The 21,740-nt window shown below is 36.1% G+C and overlaps 1 protein-coding gene across 7 annotated transcripts in view; it reads left to right on the top strand.

The window, feature by feature from the left end:
- The window catches only part of FAM135A (family with sequence similarity 135 member A), a 73,590-nt gene extending 53,534 nt beyond the window's left edge, over positions 1–20,056 (top strand). For all 7 annotated transcript variants that reach the window (XM_086608294.1, XM_086608296.1, XM_086608293.1 and 4 more), the window contains 6 exons: positions 298–389; positions 2,442–2,539; positions 7,655–7,806; positions 9,828–9,938; positions 18,226–18,339; positions 19,851–20,056. In XM_086608294.1, coding sequence (XP_086464420.1) covers positions 298–389; positions 2,442–2,539; positions 7,655–7,806; positions 9,828–9,938; positions 18,226–18,339; positions 19,851–20,056 — 773 coding nt within the window. The remainder of the gene's footprint in view (positions 1–297; positions 390–2,441; positions 2,540–7,654; positions 7,807–9,827; positions 9,939–18,225; positions 18,340–19,850) is intronic.
- Positions 20,057–21,740: the final 1,684 nt, after the last annotated feature.

Raw genomic sequence — 21,740 nt, 5'->3', positions numbered from 1 at the left:
GAGAATGTAATGTTCACAGTGCTGTGTATCTGTTGGATGCTAAGACAAAGGCAAACATGTTTTCCCTAAATCCTTTCTTTTTTAAAGCAGTGACTGCGTTGAATGTCATTTTTATAGACTGTTTTGCCACTGCATTTGGCATTGCAGTTTGTCTTCCAGAGTCTTACTGAATTTTAATGAGGACTGAGGATGTCATTAGCTGTGTTTAAATATGAAGTTGTGCCTTAGGTTCATTTCGATATTTTAAGTGCTTTTATTGCAAGTTAACTTCGCTAACTCTTGACTTTTTTTCCTTAGGTAACAGCGCAGATCTAAGACTAGTGAAGACTTACATTGAGCTAGGGCTGCCTGGAGGGAGAATAGATTTTCTTATGTCCGAAAGGAATCAGGTATTTGCCAACAAAAAAAAGAATTTTTGTAAAGCAGTAAACAGTGTGCATCTTCAGAGGTGTTTCTTTAATGGCACTATCGTATTGCAGTTTACCATAGTCTGTACATTTTTATTGTATTCTCACAGAATCCATGATTTGATCTGTGGCTTGCATTAAAGTAATTACAAAACATAGTATGATATTGAAGGTAAATACATAAGGAGTAACATTTGTTGATGCCATTTTGTTGTGTGTACTGGTATCTCCTAAGTTCTTAGCGTAATCAGTTAGAATTGTAGATAAAATACCCTTGATATTAATGGTAAAAATGGCGATAGTGAAAACTGGTGTGACAAGGAGGGAGATGGGTTATTCCATAGGATCTGAGAAATGCAAAATACCTGTCTCTTGTTCTTTTGTCAGCGTACCGCAGTATCCACATCATGACACTGAACCAATATCAAATTACCTCTTGTGTTAAATTTTGGTGAATTTTATTATTTTCGGATTGAATAAACTTGACAAAGCACAGAAGACCAATTCTTACTTTTTCGGTGTGTGTTACGTATTGTATTAGAAAAACTTCAGGGATGAATTAGAACAAAGAGCCTCTTCAATGGCTGAAATGAAAGGTTCATTTAGTGCAGTAGCATTTTTCTGGCAATAGGTGCTGAGATGTTTTGCAACACAGAGTGGACAGGCACCAAGCCATGCTTTCTCTTCTATACCCCTATGGTTTTTGGCAGTCAGCAGTTCTGAAACTTTCTGGTTTGGGAATTCCATTGAGACCACTGAGCCCAATAGTTACTGATTGGGCATTTTTTCCTTAATGTTGGCTGATTCTTTTTGAATGTTTCTACTTCCAGTTTCCACAGCATACAGTTGAGATTAATTCTATAGTTCATATACATTACTAACTCAGTTGCAAACAAGGAAATTTAAACAATTCCCCCTACAGCTTGTTCTGGAAAAAAAAATAGTTGATAATCATTCCTCATTTTCCATTTCAGTTAATTAAGTATTTTATAAACATATCTTACATTTCTCCCTCAGGAGGTGACTGAAGAGACTTAGTCTGTTCAGTATTTCTCAGTTTCTAATCATTCATGATATCCTTCCTTGCCCATTTTCAAACTTCTTGTCATTTAAAATAGCATGATCAGAACTAGACGGGGTATTTGAGATGCTTGTGCACTATGGACTTAGAAAATACTATATTGGTATTTTCTGTTCTTTCCTTGCTTTCCTACCATAGCTGATTATGTAGAACATAGATGTATAGATTATTGTTTCCATATATGTTTAGGGCTATTTTTCTCTATGTAACACTGTTTTGCATTTCTTGCCATTTTATCACCCAGGCATGCAGTACTATAAGATTCTTCTGAAATTCTGGTCAGTTCTAGATTTGACAATTCCGGATATTTGGTTTTGTCTCTAAACTCTGACATTTGATGTCCTTCTTCCTTTTGCCAGATCGTTTATCAATATGTTGAACACTGTAGATTTTAGCACAGATCCTTTTGGAACTTGTCTTGAAAAGTTTTAGGCAGCCTTTGCCTACCTCTTTTTAAATTTCTTACTGCTAATCATTGTAGAGAATCAGCTATGAACGGGGAATAGGGCTTTAAGGGTTTTTCTGTTTTGTTTGGAATAAGCAGTACTAATGTAGACTCTTTCTGCCGTTGCAGTGATTGTCTCATTTCTGTTTCATGAGCAGTGTGATTTAGTTCTGAATACGCAGTTTGGTCTTCTGTTTCGCTACAGATAAGATTATGTGTAGGGGAAGGCTTAGAAGTAGGGCTGGCTGTGTTATGTTAAGATTTGTTTTGGTGTATTAGAAGAAAGTAGTATTACAGTAAAATGTGTATCATTTTATTCCATGTTACAAGAAAAAAAAAACTGGAAACATTAACTAGCTGTAGTGTTTGTATTCAAAGATAATGTGGATGCTTTTGTGTGTGTGCCGTTGATCAAAACACTGGGGAATAACAATTCAGACTGAATGCAGAATGTATATTGCTGCATTAGAAAATACAGTTATTATTTTTTATTTCTTTTATTTTACAGAATGATACCTTTGCTGATTTTGATTCCATGACAGATCGCCTTTTAGATGAAATTATACAGTATATACAAATTTATAATCTAACCCTTTCAAAAATCAGGTAATATCTGTTCTATACTATTTATAGAAATAAACTTAAAACTAGAGCCCTGGGGTGTTCTGAACTGTGATGCTCAGGAGCAGGCCAAAATAGAGATGGGAAAGAGAAATTCAGGGAGGGGGAGGAGTAGGGGGAAGGAAGACAAAGGAGAGAGAAGCAATTCCCAGCTGAAAGACAACTGAGCAGTGTTGTAAGTTCGCCTAGTCCTTTTGGTGGTTTTAGGGCAGAGTTAAGCATTACATTTAAGAAACTGCTGTCCTGTGCTTCCTCAGATCCTGCATGGTAGGGTTCTGCAGAAAAGCAGATAACACTTTGAGAAAGTTGAAGGAAACCGTAATAGTGCTATGTCAAGATAAAGTTAGCTTTCTTCTGATTTTATAGTCTCTTCACCAAGTATGACATAGCAGGGAAATTCCATGTTACCTGTGACGTTGATGGGCAGCCACATGAAAGAAATATTTCATCATTTTGACATATTTTGATTGTTTCATCTGCTAAACACTGTGTTTTACATCTTAATATAAGGCTCACCCCAGTCTATGCATTCCTGTTTCCTTTTTCACTTACTTCTAGGGAATATCTGGAGGAAAAAAAAAGCACTGTGAGATCATGTTTGTGTTACGCAGACTGCACGTTAGCACTCTCGGTATGAGAGAGGAGAGTTCTGTAACCCACCAGCACACGCTGGTATCTTCTCTCCGATGCTGTGGTCTGAAGGCTGTAATGAGCAAACCCACCCAGTTAACTTGTTCTTACTCACACCTGAGAATTAAAATTCTCATTTGCTTTTGGTTTGCTTCTCTCATAAGACATCTAATTTGTAAGTGTTTTTTAAGTTTCATTTATTACTTGTCACTTGAAAGAAAAAAGAAATTATCAATTTTTATTTTAGTTTCCTTTTCAGGGTGTGTACTTGTCTTTGGCCCAGCCAAAGCAGAAGTGTCATCTCTCAACTTTAGCTTTTCTTATGGGAAAGTTAAACATATCAGCAAATCCTGCAGCTGTTGCCTGGTAGCTACATGAGAGAGCTTTCAGAAAGAGATGTACTTATGTGCAAGTCCTTGAAGGGATGACCCAGAAAGCTCCGGAAAGTACTGCTGAGAAATCCTCTGTTCAAGTATCCAGTGTGTTCCTGCCTCACATTGGCAGTCCCACTGTAGAGAAGGCAGACTTTGTGCTAGTTAGCCATGCTCACCTCAGTGATGCTAGTTTCTTCTCATAAAATCTCCCTGTCTGCTAAAGGAAGTCGTCCCTGTACAAGTGCTGCTCGATAGCTGAGTCAAATTAGACATCAGTCTCCAGACTTATAATGATTTTGTATGGAAAAAAAGCCGGCAGTATTGTGTGTCAGAAATACCTGTTCAGTCTCTCTTTTACACTCAAAGTCTTGTTATGGGCAAAAGGGAACACACTTCATAATGCAGAGCTCAGAATTTATTGTTAGTTCAATTAGTGTTTTAATAATCTCATAAAAAATGCAGCAAAAAATTACTATTAGTCTAATTACAGTGCTACTAAAATTCATCGTCCAAATTAATGCAGAAAAGTCCCATTATTAATACGGCTAAACTTATTATACAGAAACTTTCTAATGTCTTTTCTCAGGTGGTAGGCTCCCCTTCCAGCAGCTGTCTGGATTCTAAGATTGATGGTTTCTGTCTTTCTTAAGCAGTGGGACATCAGCATCTTGGGGCTTCAGTGTAAGGAGAATAATGTTCACAGTGGGGATTTCTGCCTCCTTGGCCTTGGGTCTGCTTGGATTTATTTTCATACTTTCATATTTTCAGTCTACCTACATGCTTTTTCTTGTTTCCCATTTACTCTATTTTTTTTCCCCTGTTCTCTGTTATCTCTAATACTAGCTTTCTTTCCTGAGTTGTAAGATTGTGCTCTGCAGTGACCATTAATAGACCATTGGGGACCCCATCTGTGTCTTCACTCTTCCACACCACACTTTATTCTAGTGATGCACCACACAGAATAACTACTTATTATTAATAAAAAACTGTAGTGAAACTAAAGCAACTTCAGGCCTGACTCGTTACTTCTCTGCCAGACAATTTGTGTCACACCTAAACCAAACTGAAGTCAGCTGAGGCCAAGACAAGTCAAGTTCTGAGATTTTGCGCTGTTGGGTCAATGCAAAGCCTTGTGCCTTCAAGTAATGGGAAAGTCCTATTTATTGTGCTACATTCATGTACTGAGGTTAGAAAAGGTTCTGTACCATCAGAACCCAGAGCCAGACTACAGTGTCAGCCTCAGTGAAGTAAAAACTTCAGGTTGAGGGGACCTCTGGAGGTCATCTGGACCAGTTACCCGCTCATACTAGTGCTACCTTCAAAGTTAAAGCAACTTTGAAGCAAGTTCAATTGTTCAGTCATACCTGTTCAAGTTTTGAGTATCTGTGAGGATGGAAGCCTTTCCAGGTCATTGCACAGCTAGGAAATAATCCACATGCTCTAAAAGTGTAGCGTCAGAAACCATTTTCCTCATGTCAGGTCTTACATAAGTTTCTGGTGACCTGTGCTGGACTTTCACCTCAGGTGGATTATTCAGCTTGTCATCCTCTTCCTTGAGTAACATTGGCTCACAAAAAAAGAAAGCAATTTTTAATGCTATCCATATGTTAAAACATCTGTTCATTGTTTCAGCACTTTTTTGGTTGTGGCTTTTGATACGTGGTGGGGTTTTTTTCCATGAATTTTTATAGTTGGACAGGATTTTTCTTTTTTTATTCTTTCGTTAATGAGGTTTTACTGTGTCTAATTTTCCAGTATGATCCGAATTGGTAGGCTTGTGCCATAAAGCACATATAAAGACTACAGTATAGCGCTGTTACTTCAGTAATGAAGTTGAGTCAATGAATCATTGAGTTAATGATCTCTCGTATTCAAGAGATGGTAATATTGCCACCTGCTGTTCAGAAATGCGTTGGTTTTGCAGAGCATCCCGCAGTTGCAGGTGTCTGAAACAATGAGTAGGATGGGTTACGTTTTGTCTTACACTTTCAAAACCCTTTTTAAGGGTTTTCCTTTTCCTTTTTGATTTGAGTGAATCCTCAAATCTTTCTCTATTAGGAAACAGTATTAAAGGCTTATTACGTGTTCACCTAAACATCTGAATTTGAACACAATATATTACTGTAACCTTTGTTAATTTTCTAAGTCTTTACAAATTAAGAACAAGTGTTAATCTTTGAGGTATGTTCACATAGCTAGTTGTGAGCACCTTTTTTTCCTCAAATGGATCTTTTGTGTTTCTGAAGTTCTGGTTCAGGTATGCCCATATTCTTGAGGATGATAGGACTGATTGATGGATCACTGTTTCTTCTGGTGATAAAATTGTCCTTTGCTATGGTACAATATAAGATTTTCTCATCCTGTTATAGTGTTTAAGAAATAATGGATGAATTGTCAGAGAACTGTCAAGAGAACATCTCTGCTAATGCTCAGATCTTCTTTAGAAAATAATCTCTTTTACTCAAGAGCAGTTGTGTGACGCAGATCATCGTCAGGGTAAACTCACTCAATTTCTGTCGCTGTTTTCTTGTTCCTAAAGAAATCCATGGTTTTGTGTTTCTTGAATGGACTTTATGATACACTCTGAGAGAATGGTTTTAAATTTTAGTATTCAAGAGTCAGCAGCTCAGTGTTTTGTTTTGCAAATGCACTGCTGTTGTGCTGACAGCACAGAGGATACGTATCTTTCATTTCTAAATTAGTTAGGCAGACATAGCAAACTGGCAAAGGATTTCTGATATTGCAGGAATTTTGAAAATCTAATAGTAAAAGTGAACAGGAAGAATATACATGTATGCTTAAACTGTGTATTGGTAAGGAACAAAGAGACTATTCTGTCACAGAAGTGTGTAATTATGTCAGAGTTCAGGGGTGGCCCTGCTATTCTATAACTTAATGTTTGAATTTTTTCATTTAGCTTTAAATTGGAATTTTCAGAGTAAATAATTCCTGCTTGGGAAACAATTAAACAGTCAAATAATTTTTTAGCACTTTATTTTACACAGATATTGCAGGTCGCTTTGGTTTAGCTGTTTTTGTTGCCGAATGCAGTGATACAGAGCAAATGGGAAGGATGATCTTGTGGGTATAATGTTGTGGCATATAAATGATCCAGCCACGATAGTGCGATATATTTTTGGACAGTTGTCTGTTCTCTCCATGTCCTGAAATTACATTTGTAAAACAGGAAGGCACTTTTTCTTTCTAATTTTGTGAGTCTTGTCTCTGCCATATCCTCTTTAAGTCAGTGCCTAGGATGATGTGCTCCTTACCTCAGCAGGGGTCTGTAAGCACAACTGCATAATAACTAGAATTGCTTTATTTTGTAGTGTCCCTTCTAAAGAAATGCTTTATACAGACTTGTGGGTATGACAGTAGGCAACTCTGTCATACCCACATATATAAATAACAATTATTCTTAGATACATGAAGCTAAAGAGTCCCATCTATCTTTCCCCTAAGTTACTTAACCAGGGAAACAACTAAATGTAATATTCTCCTGGCAGACAGATATTCTTCAATTGCCTCATTCAAGCTGATAATCCCTTATTTTGGTCCAACTGCTGAGCGAATTTGAGATGTTGCTTCTGTTTCAGAATAATCAGGTTCAGTTAAGTAATGTTTTTTCCCCTTATAGGAGTACTTTTGGAGTCCTTCTCCACCAAGTTTTTTCAGTAACTCTCATGCATTTATCATAGTGAATGCCATCACATGCCAAAGTGGTGATTTATTCAGTCATGCACAGCTCATAAAATATTTTCTGAATACTTGGTGCTAAGGGAAATAGACCCAGGAATAATCTTGGTTTGGGGTGGGAGATGCTGGTGGAAGGATAGTTTATTTTCACTAGCTTTTCAAAAACGATTTATAAAATAATTCTGGAGGCGCTCAGAGCATGTTTGTAATGAGTTTGTGCAGCTTGAGAGATACAGAGAAGCTGTTTTCCGTGTGACCTAAAACAGAGGCTTCTGAATGGAAACTTTTCATTATTTTTTTCCTATGCTTTTTCAGCATTTTATGACACCAGTTTTATTTTTCTCTGTTTAAAAAAAGAAAAAAAGATTGCAATCAAATTCTGTTTTTTCTTTTTAAACAGCTTTATTGGACACTCACTGGGTAATTTAATAATCCGTTCAGTGCTCACAAGACCTCGATTTAAATATTACCTCAACAAACTTCATACCTTCCTGTCTCTGTCTGGACCACATCTTGGTACCCTCTACAACAGCAGTGCTCTTGTTAATACAGGTGAAGTATTATTTTCAGTAGTGTAAGTTTAGGAGGGATTTTGTCTTTGAAATGCACTTAACAGTTTCATATGAGGTGCACATTTCTGCATTACTTTAATTGTAGGAAAGGGCATGTTTCATTGTCATAAGAAAAGGGTTATAAAAATAAAGTATCAATAGAAGGATGTACAAAAGATGGTTGACATAAGTGTTTTCCCATATGTTTGGTTCAGGTTTTCTCTTGCACCATAAAGAAACTCCAGTTTTAATGTGTTGAGCTCAATTTATTATGAACTGAATTTTAATACACTAAAACAAACAAGTTTTGCAGAACAAGTAGGTAAGATGCACTAAAATAATTCTGAACATCTAGTCGTGTCTTTCCTCTCAAGAATGTCTTACAACCTTAGAACCTGCATCATGTTTCTGTGGATATGTTTGTACCTTATGAATGTCTGCTTTTTCTAAAGTTTAAATGTAGCTCCAGGAGAAATTGTAGAAACTATTGACTTTTCAAATAAATGTTAGAAAATATTTTCAGGCCGCATCAATTTTTTAACTGAAAACTTTTTTCTGAGATTACCACCTACCTTGGAGAGCCCAAACCCAAAACAAGTACCGCTTATTTTCACTAACTATAAACACTGTCATTAAACTCTATAAAAACACTCTAGAAGTCATGAATTACTTCGTTTAGTGCCAGTTTATTGATTGATTGTTTTATTATTTTGTTTCATACAAAAATGAGGAGGAAAAACTTTCAACTCACATGTGTGGAGCTTAAGAAAAGTGGACAGGAATTGGTGGCTAACTGGAGTTATTACTGGAGTTTATAGAAGCAGAGGATCATGAGAGCTCTTTGAATTGGGTTGAGGTGGTACCGTTTATAGCCCTCAATGCCCTAGCAGTGAGGTTCACTTCAGGATTAAGACATCTTTAGTATAATTCACTGTGGGTGCCTACTGGGTGTTTAACCTAGTATATCTGTAGACAGCCTCTTTCAAGCGTTTTAATCTGTAACTGAATCTCACCCGAATCACACAAAAGTGTTATCATTACTTTGCTTTTAGAAATTGCAGTTTTCCAGAGTACAAAGAGGCAGGGCTGTTTGCTTTTTTATATAACCACCAGCAAATGACTTTCGGTTAACTAAGGTTAAAGCTATCAAAAAATAACCCAGAATATATTCACTGAAAAAAATAAGGATTTCTGGTGTATTTAATCTCTTTTATAGTTGAAGACTGTACAAAATGTCCTTTTCATGTAATAAATCTGCCTCTACATTTCGAACTCCTTAAGATTTTGGAAAATACCAAGATAGTAATAAGTAATGGGCATTGAAGTCTAAATTACTATATCGTATGTATACATTAATGACCTCCAATAAATTCCTTCAGTAAAAAATAACTATTTTCTTGAGGGTTGAATCAACACATTCTTGAGGCTGTAAGGGCTTGGTTGCTTGCTTTTCTTTTGCTTGGCAAGGGAGAGATGATTTTCTGAAAGGCCAGTTAGCCAGCTGCCTGCGCTTATTGTCTAATAGAGAGGGTACACCATCATAGGAAATACAAATGATTTTCCTCCCAGAAAATTGTGCTTCCTTTGTTCAAGTTATATTTAATGAATGCAGTGTTTCTATGAAGTTATTTTTAGAAATCCGAGAGGTATCACTTGTTGTTTAGTGTGCTACATAATTCAACATCAAAATGTTCTAATATTCTGCAAATTATTGAAATAGAGTTTGTATGTTGTCTTATGGCTAATTTGGTAATGTTTTTTCACTTTTCGTCTGTATAGTTACTTTTTTTCTAGAAAGGCATGTACATTAGTGGAAATAATGGTCTTCATGCTTTATTATATAGAGACAGGAAAGAATAATGAACAATAATTTTAGCTGTTTCTGGGCTTAACAATGCGGACATGAAAAATAAAACTAACCCCTAGGAGCTAAGTAGATGGACTTTATGTGCTTTTACATATTTTCAATTAGTTTTCATATTTTATTGGGAATCTATACTCATGTTGTACCTAACAATGCAGGACTGTGGTTTATGCAGAAGTGGAAGAAGTCTGGTTCTTTATTGCAATTGACATGTCGAGACCATTCGGATCCACGACAAACGTTCTTATACAAACTTAGTAAAAAAGCAGGTAAGCTTTGTTAATGCTTACTGTATTTTAAAGGTCACTGCACATAAATGTGAATTGAACATCTAGAAAAAATTTTTCCAACAAGCTCCTGTTTCACTATATAAGAGTGACTTTAGTCCCATGTTCTTCAAGTAAAATAAACAATAAACCGTTTTTGTTGCAGAGGTGGACAATTGGTTTGATACTTTCCTTCCTAACTAATGAGCAGAAGTTCTGAGTGCAGCCACTATGCTCTCTGTGTGTGCATATATAGATATATATCAGCTTCTTCTTGAGCCACCGAAGCTAGTAATTTCAGTGTGATGTCAAGTATATGTACGCTCATTTAGGATTACCTGTTTCTGTATCTGTCTTATCTATTCCATAAATGTAAAATTCTGCTTTTTTGCTGACTTGTCTTGTATTTCCTTAAGATGGTCAGGGAAAGCAAAAACTCATTTTGACAAAGAAAGAAGTTGTACTTAGCATAATAGCTGAAAAAAAAATTCAATTATTCATATTGTGTCATTCGTATAACTTTCTCTAGCTTGAATGCTCCTATTTCAGCTGTTGGCTGAGATACGGTTTTGGCAGTGAAGAATGTGCCAGTTGGAGGGTAGTTTCTATTAAGCATTATAAAGTTATTGGGGATTCATCTGACAGGTATTTCTAAATGTGTGTCAGTGAAGCAATTCTGGAGCCAGAGATGCTTGTGGTGTTTTGTGAAAAATCTGGGCATGTTTCTCCATCAAAATATTTGTAGGGTGTCACAGCTGAAATTTTGTTGAGAGCAAAGCAGTACAAAGATATGGGCAGGAAAAGACCGACATACAGCTCTTAAAGATGTTTGAATATAAAACTTAAAAAGACTTGGAAGAAGCAGAAAAGAATAAGGAGCAAATTTTGTGACTTAGATTAATCACCGTTCCAGCATGCAGTAAAAAGTTGTTGTTGTCATTAATTTATGTTAGTATTCTTAAATGAAAATGCATTCACCTAAACACAGAGATCTGTGATTTAGAGTGTGTTCGTTTGATTGGTCTTTTAGAAGTCTATCTGGATAAGAGATTTTTTTTGCAGAATTTCCTCAGATCTACTATTGGAGATACGGTTAACTCTCATTTAGCAAGTGAACTCTGGGAATATTTCAGTTTCATTTTCAAGTAATTTGTCAAGGCAGAATGACAGATAACGTATTTTAACAATTCTCTTTATCTCTTTCTGGTATATAAATAGGAATTAAAATTGTAAATGCCTTTTGATCGATTCAATAAATTACAGCAAAGGACGAGTGATGATTATGATTAGCTATCTGCTTTTCAAAGTCTCTGTTTTTGTATAGTGTTGTATGTGGTTTGTCTGTCAACTAGTTTTACTTTTATGTACTTAATGGAGTGTTACAGTTGTAGAATATTTTTTTAAAAGTCAAGTACAACTCATTCATTGCCCAGCTATTAAGTTTGTTAACACAGAAAGAGTGACCTTAAAAACTTAACTTGTTAAAGCAGCCTTAAAAAGCCTACTTATATATTATATATTATCTTCACGTTTAAGAATTAGAAAAACTAAATAATTTTCAGGCCATGTAATAGGTTCTCCTATGAAAACAAATCTTTATTTTGGAGAATAATAGCAGGCAGTGGGAAGACATCAAGACTTAAATATCTGCCATTTCTGATTGGATTGTTGTTTTTAAAAAAAATCTAAATGTTTTCTTTCTGGACTTGACCATTCCAAATTCTAATAAGCTAGAGCTATTTTCAGTCTTACAGTTATCGACATTGGTGATTGCTGATAAGGAGCAAAATCTGACCTTATTTGTTTATAAGGAACAAAAGGTAATAGGATTATTTATTCAAAGTGAAGAGACTTAAAGTTTGTGCTATTTCTTGAATTTTAAATTATTTTAAACACTGGTCAGTTTATGTTGAAGGATTTATACTGTGTTTAACCCAGTGGAAAATCTAGTTTTCCGATGGTTGCTTCTTCATAATGATGATGTTTAGGTTTACATTCTTTGACAATAATCTCCTTGAAATCTGCTTGTCATGTCTTCAGCAGCTGCAATCTATCTGGTAATTTCTGGGGCTCTTGGAAATGAGTGTTAATTTCATATTGTGACAAGAAATGACACCAGGTTACCAGCTATCATGACATTTGTCCAATACAAACACATTTGTAGTTGCACAGATGAAAAAAATACCTGAAAATTTCTGCGTTATGTGTAAACAGGGTTTCATATTGTAGTATTATGGTTTCAACAAAAAATAAGAGTTTAATTTTTTTTTAAATTAACTTGATAAGATTTTTAGACGCAAAAATAAAAAAAAAAATACATAGTCCTCTATTTTCTAATTGCTTGGGTTTCAGACATTAGTGTGGTCTATCCACTAAGCAGAAATGAGTGCTTTTTGTAACTGAAGAGTTGACATTTGCCATAAAACTTATAAAATGGTAATTAAGCAGACCTGTCCTTAAAAGGATAACGAGGAATGAGTTAAGTGTTATTTGAAACTAATGCTTGAATGATTTGAGCAGCATAGCACCATGTAGGGATTCATTGACAAATTCTAGAATTTGCACAGCTCTTGATATCTGTTTCTACATAATCTATTGGTTATGCTTAAGTATTTTCTGCAAATGATAACTGCACTGTCATGTTTACTTTCTAACAGCAAATGTAAAAATCAGCTAGCTTATGAAATGCCAACTGATTTTTATTTTTTTTTTGCACATCACCAAAATAATAATAATCGGAAGTTTTTTCTTTTAAGAAATTAAGGAAGGGTGTGCATTTAATCAGTGTATTGAAATACATAATTTATTCCAGTTGGGGGACATTGTAATTTTTGTCTGTGGAAGTGGAAAGGCACGAGCTGTAGGGAAACTGAAGATGCTTTCAGGTGTAACTTGAGCACTGTCCCAAGCACTTCTCCCAGATTCTCTAAGTCACTTTGTTTTATTCAAGCTAAGCAAGAGAAGCTGCTCTTTTTTTTTTTCTCCTCAATTAGAATATTTTGTTTCTTAACATATTTCCATTTTATATTCAGCTAGTTAGTTACGTTTTTCATAAAAATTAACATATTCCAGAGAGTCCAGGAAAATACAGTGTAAATTCTTGTTTTGTAGCCATTGCCACCCAACAAATCTGCACTTTCTTGTTCATGGTACATCAGATGGTAATTTTTGATGGGTTCAGAGACCCTGCCTTACATGTTAAGAAATTAGGAGTGAGAGAACAGTTTCATTTATATGTAGGCTGGTTTTGATGGTTTTTTGAGCTTGTCGGTCACCTGAAGCAACATTAACTGTAGACCTCGGAGATGGATCCCAATCTGATATAAATTGTGATTAATCATTTGCAGTTAAGGACTTGGTGAGCAGACTGATTCCAAAACTTTGGGCGGAATTTGTGCTCGTATGATGAATAATGATGTGTGTCAGAAGCATGGCTTGCTGAGACTGGCTTCTGTAAAGCAAACCTGAGAATGCTGTTTTCTGTCCCATTTATGAACTGTTCGCTCACAGGCAGGAGTGCTTCCTGCAGCGAACTTTGGAACTGCAAGTTTTTCTACTTCAGCTTTAGTTCTGGATTTTTTTTTTTAAGTCTCATTTCTCAGCTGTAGAATATGCCCATATTAGCCCTCAGGAATGCAGTCAGAAGTAAATCTCTTCATGATCCCTGTTTAGTTCAGAACACAATGAACAAGTTTTAACAGCCAATGCGTGTTGCATCCACAGGACCAGACTAGAGCTAATCCAAAGTAAACTCTTCTGAAAATGGGCATTATGATGAATGAGAGATTCCTGTAGGTTTGCTCTACAGGTCTGTTCCTCCTGTGCCACAGAGTTCGCAAGTGTGAACATACAGGCATAGTCTCTTCTAGGATGTTTTTGTACTTACGTAGGTAGGCTTAGATTCATATGTCTTAGTACTTCCACAGGTCTTGATTAGTGTAATTCTGATACGCTTGTTCATGGCCTTATCTCTCTCCTTTAAAAATGTGCATTTTCCTAATCTCTGAAAGGAGGAAAAAGCATTTGTTTTGGTTTTCGTTTATGTCCATGTTAACAACAGGTCAGCAGTCAATAAGCATAGTTGACATGTTTTCTTCTTTGAGATGTCTGTTATGTACAGGATGTCAGCTTAGCTTGCTCAGTGCTGCTTGGCTTTGTGGAGAGAAAAAGCATTTCAGCTCTTGACTTGAGGGAGTGCCTGTGTAACTCGTGATGAGGATGAGACTGGAATTGAAATAGCATCTCTATTGGTAGCATGGCATGGAGACTAACCTGGTAAGTTCTACTAAGAGGAAGGACTTCCCAGTTCTCACTAGCTCTGTTCCAAAAATCTTGGAAGAATCTCATGGGGTTTATAGCATCTGGAGCCAAGTTCTTTAAACTGAAATCTTCAAGACAGAGTTTGAGCTGACATTAAACTCTTCAGTTGATGTAAATCTAGCTCCTTAATCAGTCTTCTTGTGGGACTGCTGCTGCAAGTCTGAGCTTTGTTGCACCTGTACTGTGGCATCTTCATCTGAGACCTCAGCTGACTCAAGATCTCAGGACTTGAATTTTCGGGGCACAATTCTAGCTGTGTATGTGATGTGCGAACTTCACGAAGCAGTGCAGAAGACCAACTGCAGGAGATGTCTGCCTTCCAGGGTGCAATTTTTAAAGTCCCTATTTCCAGAATGCATTTTTGGCAAAGCTTCCAGATCTCTACTTCCAAACAAGTGTGTAAATGGACAGAATTGTAGAAAACGTTGGGACTGTTGTACCTTGACAAAACTGAGATGGTTCCTTCAAGTCAAAGCAACCAGATATGACCCTGAGCTACCTGATCAAAAGTCAAAGTTGACCCTGCTTTGAGCAAGTGGGTAGGATCAGGTGATCTCCAGAGATCCCTTCCAAACATAAGTTATTCTGTAGGATTCTGTGATTAATGATTCCTATGGAAAACGGCAGCTTACTAATGGAATCAGATTATTTTCCTTTTTTTTTTATTTTAAGCTTATTGTGGTTTTGATTTGATTATGCTCAAGAACTCGGTGGAATCCACAGTGAATATTGTCCATTGCAAATAATTGAAGCCTTGTTTCGAATTAGTTAAAGAATGGTATGGAATTTTGTCATCCAAGTCTCAGGGAGTATCAGACACCGTTGTACCAGTGGCTCCATCTCCGTACTTGGATGCTGGCTGTAGCTAGAGGGCAGACTTTACACCTGAGTCTGGTGCCTGAACATATATAAAAATGTATTCCTCTGTGATTGTAGTTAGTAATGAGTTACGGGATCTCTATACCTGCTGTTCCAGACAGATTTTTCAACTTGACGTATTATTTGGAAAAATTGTTCATGAATTTATAGATATCATTAATTCAGTAATGACTAATGCTATTATTCAGAATTCACTGGTGGACATGAATGGCACAATGGTTAAATGATAGAAATTGTGCTCTCTATGTTTAAATTCACTTTGACAGAGATCGAAGTTCCATTAGGTGGTAAGGATCATCATAAAAATTTGGGAAGCCCATTAAAGGTTCGTTACGACAGGAAAGAACGTTCTGTTATATGGGACAAAGCTTATTATTTCAGCAGTGATCTTTCATTTGGATTGTTCTTTTCCGAGCTATCTCAAATCCTGTTGGAAAAATCAGTCAATACTTTCTAGTTAATGACAACCTCAGTGTTTTTTATAGTACTCTGCAAAAATGTGTGATCTATTCAGTAGATGATGGGATGTGATGAGTTCAAATGTGTTTTGTTCTGATAGAATTAGGTCTTAATCTTCCAGCATTTTTGCCTAACTGCAACAGTCTGGAAATGTTGGCCTAATTAGATTTTGGGGTTGGTTTCTTAAATCAGCAGCTGAAAATTTTGTTGCAAAATAAGAAATGATTCACTAATTAGAATAATTTTAAATTTGGAATTTTTTTTTCTTCAAAATGGGCACAAAGAGCTGTCCAAAATAAAAACCCAAGAATAGTTGAACAATAAAACTCATGCTTGTGAAATCCCATATATGCCTTCTTTGCTCCTCCTGAAGAGTTCACTCACTCTTTCATAATTGAAGATTTCTGATATTTATCATATCTAAAATGAAGGGAAGCCCAAGACATTATTATTATTATGAACCAGAATATAAAGTATAAAAATGAGTCACTGTGACCAGAAGGGATTGCCTAATTTATTAAACTGTGATGTCCTAAGCCTGTTTTGGGGTTGTTTTTTTTTGTTTGTATTATATCACGTGTGTGGATAAAGAGAGTGATGAGTAAATGTTGATGGATGTAGACTGCTGTTCCTCTAAAGATTCTCCAGGATATCTCTTCCTTCTTCAGGTTGATTAAAAAATCTAGGCAGTCCACTTCTGTGTACCTTTTACTTGAATGCTAATGAATATTTCTCTAGGGAAAGCACATATCAAAAAAACCTTAATACATGATAGATAAGACTCCCAAGGAATTTACAAAACTATTACAGATTAGCCTGCAGAGAATTGCTGACCTTGATTTATTCCAAATGCATTCGTTTCAACTCAGTACTAAGTTTTGGAACTGGCATCTGCATCTTCATGTGAGATTTGCCACAGTTATTTTTCATGAGATGTCAAATAAAAGACTCAAGTGATTTAGCTGATCTTCTGAGACAGTGTTGTTTTTCAGTGAGCACAGGCAAAGAAAACAACCCAACCCAAACAGATTTCCTGTTTGAAGAGGACAGGAACCAGGATCTAGTTTGAATGCATTTTCTGTATGTTTTTGTAGATTGACATAATTTTTTTTTCAGTTTTCTGTGAAATCTGGGATGATACATTTACTTTTTCGCATGCTAAAGTTGTTCAGCATTCTGTAACTGACTTGGTTTGGAGATGTAGTCTTCATGACATGGAGTGTATGAAATACTGAAAATTAGGAAACAGCCTCTGACAAAAGGCAAGGTTTTTCACTTTGGGCTCCATTGATGGCTTTAGGAACAGATATGTATTAATACTATGTATATATTCAGTCTGAACAAAACAGGGACACTAGAATCTAGAACTTTGTCCCAGCATTATAGCTTCTGAAAAGCAGATAGCAAATAATTTCTTTCTCCTACATGATCAGATTTGTTTTTTTTATGAAAGAAAAGTTTGATTTGTGGAGGTTAAAACAGAAAATGTTTGCTGCAGATTCCATGAAGCACCTTTGAAGAATTACTTTATTTGTGGTATTTATATAATTTTCTGAATGAACTAAGTACATTTTGTAAATTAAAAACCAACAGTTACAGGATGTGACCATTATTCTCCAGAAATTAAAAGCAGGGCTAGTTGCACCAGTGCAAAACTCATTAGCACCAGTGCAAACAGAGTTGGATCAAATCTACCGATGATAAGATGCAAGTACCTGACACCTAGGAGATTCCCAGAGAGCCATGCAGGCTGGCTGCTTTTCAGTATAGGTTATCTTTATGTACACCTGAACTGCTTGAGCATTTTCTTCTTTTGCCTAGCAGTCACGTTTGTCTTGAACTGTAGGTGGCTGTGATATTCAGGAGAGGCTGTTCTCAGGCAAAGGAGACCTGTTTTCCTAAAATGCTGCTTTGTATTTGGCCTAAAGCAGATGGGCAGCACTAGAAATCTGCTGAAGCTTTTTAGAGAAAACATAACAATTAAATGTCTTAAGGAGTGTAACTCCGTCATTACTGGCGGGTCTTACCTGTGCATCATCTTACTATTAGAGTGCTTGTCCAAGAAGTAGGAAGTCTGAGTTTAATTGTGAAGGTTTAACTATGTCTGAGGAGTTGTGTTGGGTCAACTCCGACCTGTGCTTGAGCTGGCCAAACCTTACGGTGAGGCAGTTCCTCACAGAGGCACCTACACCAGGTGGGCTCTATCCTGTGCTTGGTGGTGCTGGGCATTAGTCCCGATGCAGCTACGATGTTGACGGCAACATCAGTGGAGACAAGGCACGATCCATCTGTAGGTTTCTTGAAGCAGTGCAGAGGCTTTACTCCCTCTGTCAGCCAGAAACCAACCACATTATTCCTAAGAAGCAAGACAAAGGTTTGAACTATTCTCTGTTTAAATGGGAAACATCACAATTGGGTCACACCCATGTGTATTAAAATATGTGCAAAGGAAAGGCCAGCACCCAACGTCTCTTCATTCTGTAGCTCTGCCTGTTATAATTGACTTTTCTGCCTTTTTGAGCAAGATCTGGTAATAAATTTTTGCCAAATTTCAGTTGTAAAATGTTTAATTATTCTGCAGTAATTGCGGAGGGATTTGTTGTAATAAATACCCTTTTCTCTTTTCCTGTAGGCCTTCACTACTTCAAAAACATTGTGTTAGTAGGCTCTCTGCAGGATCGCTATGTTCCTTACCACTCCGCTCGCATTGAGATGTGTAAAACAGCTTTAAAGGATAAACAATCAGGTAATAAATATCCTGCAAAATAAACAGATGACTCAGGTTAAACCTCGTAGGTCTCAGATTCATCCCATTTAATTTTGGTGCTTACCTCAGGCACCTCTACTGTATGTTTAGACACTGGGCTTACCCCATAGTAATAGAGAAAATCCATGTGGGAGCTGAATTGCTTTCTGGATCTGTCCTGTTATATTACATGTAGAAGGAGATGAGATGGAATAAATTTCTAGTTTATAGACTTTGCTGAAAGTCAGGTGGGATGATCACAGCCCCTGGTGTCTTACTCCATAAATAGGGAGGACAAATAGCTTTGATTTTTGAGGATACCAAGTTGTAGCATCAAGCACATGGGCTGTATTGAGTTGAGGCTTGGTAGTGGTTATAGGCTGGCCGACAACTAAACTCCACACAGCCACTTGCTCACCCTCCTCCACCCCTGGGGAATGGAAAGAGAATTAAAGGGGAAAAGGGGAGGAGACTCATGGGCTGAGATAAGAACAATTTAGTAATAATAAAAATATAACATTAAAAGTAGCAATAATAATAATAATAAAATAATAATAATTATAGATGAGTGTATATGTAACGATGGTAATATATACAAGCAAGTGATGCACAGTATAATTGCTCACCACCCAGCGATCAACACCTGTCCTGTCCTGGTGAGCAATCCTGAAACAGATAAGTCCTGACACTGCAATCCCAGACAATTGAGAGTCCCAAAAAAAAGAACGAGAGCGCACTAGAATTCTGAGAGCCCTCAGAAGAGAATTCCCAGAAGAGCAAGAGCTCTTCTTCCCAGTCAGCCCTCATCTGTATACTGGGCATGACGCTGCATGATATGGAATACTCCTTGGCAAATTTGGCCCTCAATCTTAAGTCTAAATTCAAAATATAAGGGCAGTTGTGGGCCCTTTGTCCCTGCCATGCTCCCCTCATCCTCTTGTGCTCCTGCACACTGTCAACAACCTGGCAAGCTGAAAAGCCCTTGATGCCCCAGTGCCAACTATAAACATCAGTGCGCTATCAACATTCTTCTCATAACAAACCCCAGACTAAATCCAAAACACAGAGCTCTTCTAGCTTCTAGAAAGAAAAATTAAGTCTGTTCCAGTCAAAACCAGGACAGGCTTAATACTAGCACTGAAAGAAGAAGTAGTTTTCCCATCTTCAGTTATGGTTGGTTGCTGTATTCATGGTTGAGACATCCTAGCATGATTGCATTCCAGCATTATATATTGAAAAATAAATGCCTTTTAGTTACCTTTGTAATAAATTAATACTGATGAGCACGTTCTCACTCTAAATGTACAAATACCGTAACGCATAGCCTTAAATTCTCTTTCCAAGATTTCTGAGGAAGTTAAACTTTCTGTATATTCTATCTTAGCAGAACAACAGCATAACACATTTGATTACTTCTCTTACTCTGGAATGTGTTCATTTTGAGTTCAAGGTCAAAGAACTGTATTTATTTCTGGTGATTCACACAGTGCAACTTTTCTTTTCCTCTACAGGACCAATTTATGCTGAAATGATCCAGAACCTCCTTCTGCCAGTTCTGCAAAACAAGGAATGTAATTTGGTTCGTTATAACGTAATTAATGCATTACCCAATACAGCAGATTCTCTCATAGGGAGAGCTGCACACATTGCTGTTCTTGACTCAGAAATATTTTTAGAAAAATTCTTTCTTGTTGCTGCCCTAAAATATTTTCAGTAGAGAAGAGCATTGTAAGAGACTTGGTTATTACCTCATTAACAGATGAATCAAATAATGTGTGGTATTAAAGTAGAGCTGCAGCTGTATTTTAAGAGATATTTATACTTTTTATATGGAAGATAATTTATATCATCCACACTTAGAGCTTTTTAACATCAACTTTACTTTCTAGGTAATGTGGCTGTGCAATATTTTTTTTTTATTTTGTTCTTTTTACTTTTCTATTACTTTTTCTTAATTTTGGGTACCTAATTATTTGGAGATTAAAGCACAGTGTGTACTTTTGGTTGGTTTGTTATTGGCTCTTAGACTACAAAAGTCAATATTACTTGGCTACATTTTACAGAAGGCTTTAGATGCCAAAATAAATTGGATTTTAAAATTCTAATAAGGTCTTAACACGTTCACTTGTTGTATTTTAGCACTGTAAGAGGTTTAACTGGAAACACAATGAGCTGCTAAAATACTGGATATTTGAAAATTACTATATCTGTGAGTCTTGCAAAGACCGTTACCGAGTTGTCTGTTCAGATATCACTACAGCTTAACAGTTTTCTACAAAATCATCATCGTCATTGTTAAATACATTATGCCTGTGGGAATATATTTTCTACTGATCTCAGAAACATGTTAGTTTACATACTCAATTTTATTACTGGAACTTCAGTTTTCAGAAGCAAACGGCAACTAAGGATTTTTGAATGTTTAATGATAGCTGCCTTCAAATAATTGGGGTTTTGCGAACTGTTTTAAAACTGCTCCTTACTCTGTCAGTTCTTCAGATGAACGTGGACAGTTTACATGGACTTCCTTGTATGTACGTAAAATAAGTAAATGTTATAAATTTCTGCAATACTTTTATGAATTTAAGCAATTTTTAAATATTGTTAAAATGTTTTATTGACTACAAAGTATTGTAAATATAAATCAATACATCTTCAAATGGGACAATATTGTAAACTTTACCTGTTTAGTGATACAGATAAAATGTTTTTGATATACAGGAATGTTAAAGGTCTATTGACTTTCTACTGGTGCTGAATAGCATTAAGTTTGGTTTCTCCTTCCTTCCCTTTTCTCTGTTTCGAACAATAATTCACTAAAGGTTGGGGGGCAAGAGTTACATGTGCATTCACTAATTGTAATGAACATTTTTGAAAAATACAAATTTGTTGTATAATGCATGTTTATTTTTAGCGTTGTGTTATTGCATCTGGTGTTAATAAAATGAACAAATTACTCTAATGGAAGCAATTAAAGAAGCTGCAATGTTCTGCTAATTACCAAAATTCTGGGGAGGCTTTTTTGTATATAACTAATAATTTTGTATTATTTGAAATGAATATAGCAATAATAGTTTATAATGAAGTGATTTTGCATTTGGTTTGTTAATACATGACCACCTACAGTTTGGCAATGTACACACTTAAAAGAGTATTTTATTAGAGTTGTGTTAGGCAAGTCCTTACAACACAAAGATATCTTTAATACATTCCCACTCTAACAATGCCTACTTTTATTAATATTTTTTTTACGTTATGATGGTGCTAGTATGTGTCCTAAATATTTAAATTAAGTTCTGACATCTCAGGTGTCTTTTGTTTAACGATATTCTAGTAGTTGGCTAGTGACTAAATTTTTAATATGAGTTTAGGGAGCTGGATCTAAAAAAATTTTCCTCAAT

This window comes from Tauraco erythrolophus, chromosome 2 (assembly GCF_009769465.1).
Source record: "Tauraco erythrolophus isolate bTauEry1 chromosome 2, bTauEry1.pri, whole genome shotgun sequence".
NCBI classification, from domain to species: Eukaryota; Metazoa; Chordata; class Aves; order Musophagiformes; family Musophagidae; genus Tauraco; species Tauraco erythrolophus.
Note: the sequence above shows the minus strand (reverse complement) of the source record. Positions and strands in the feature narration are given on the sequence as shown.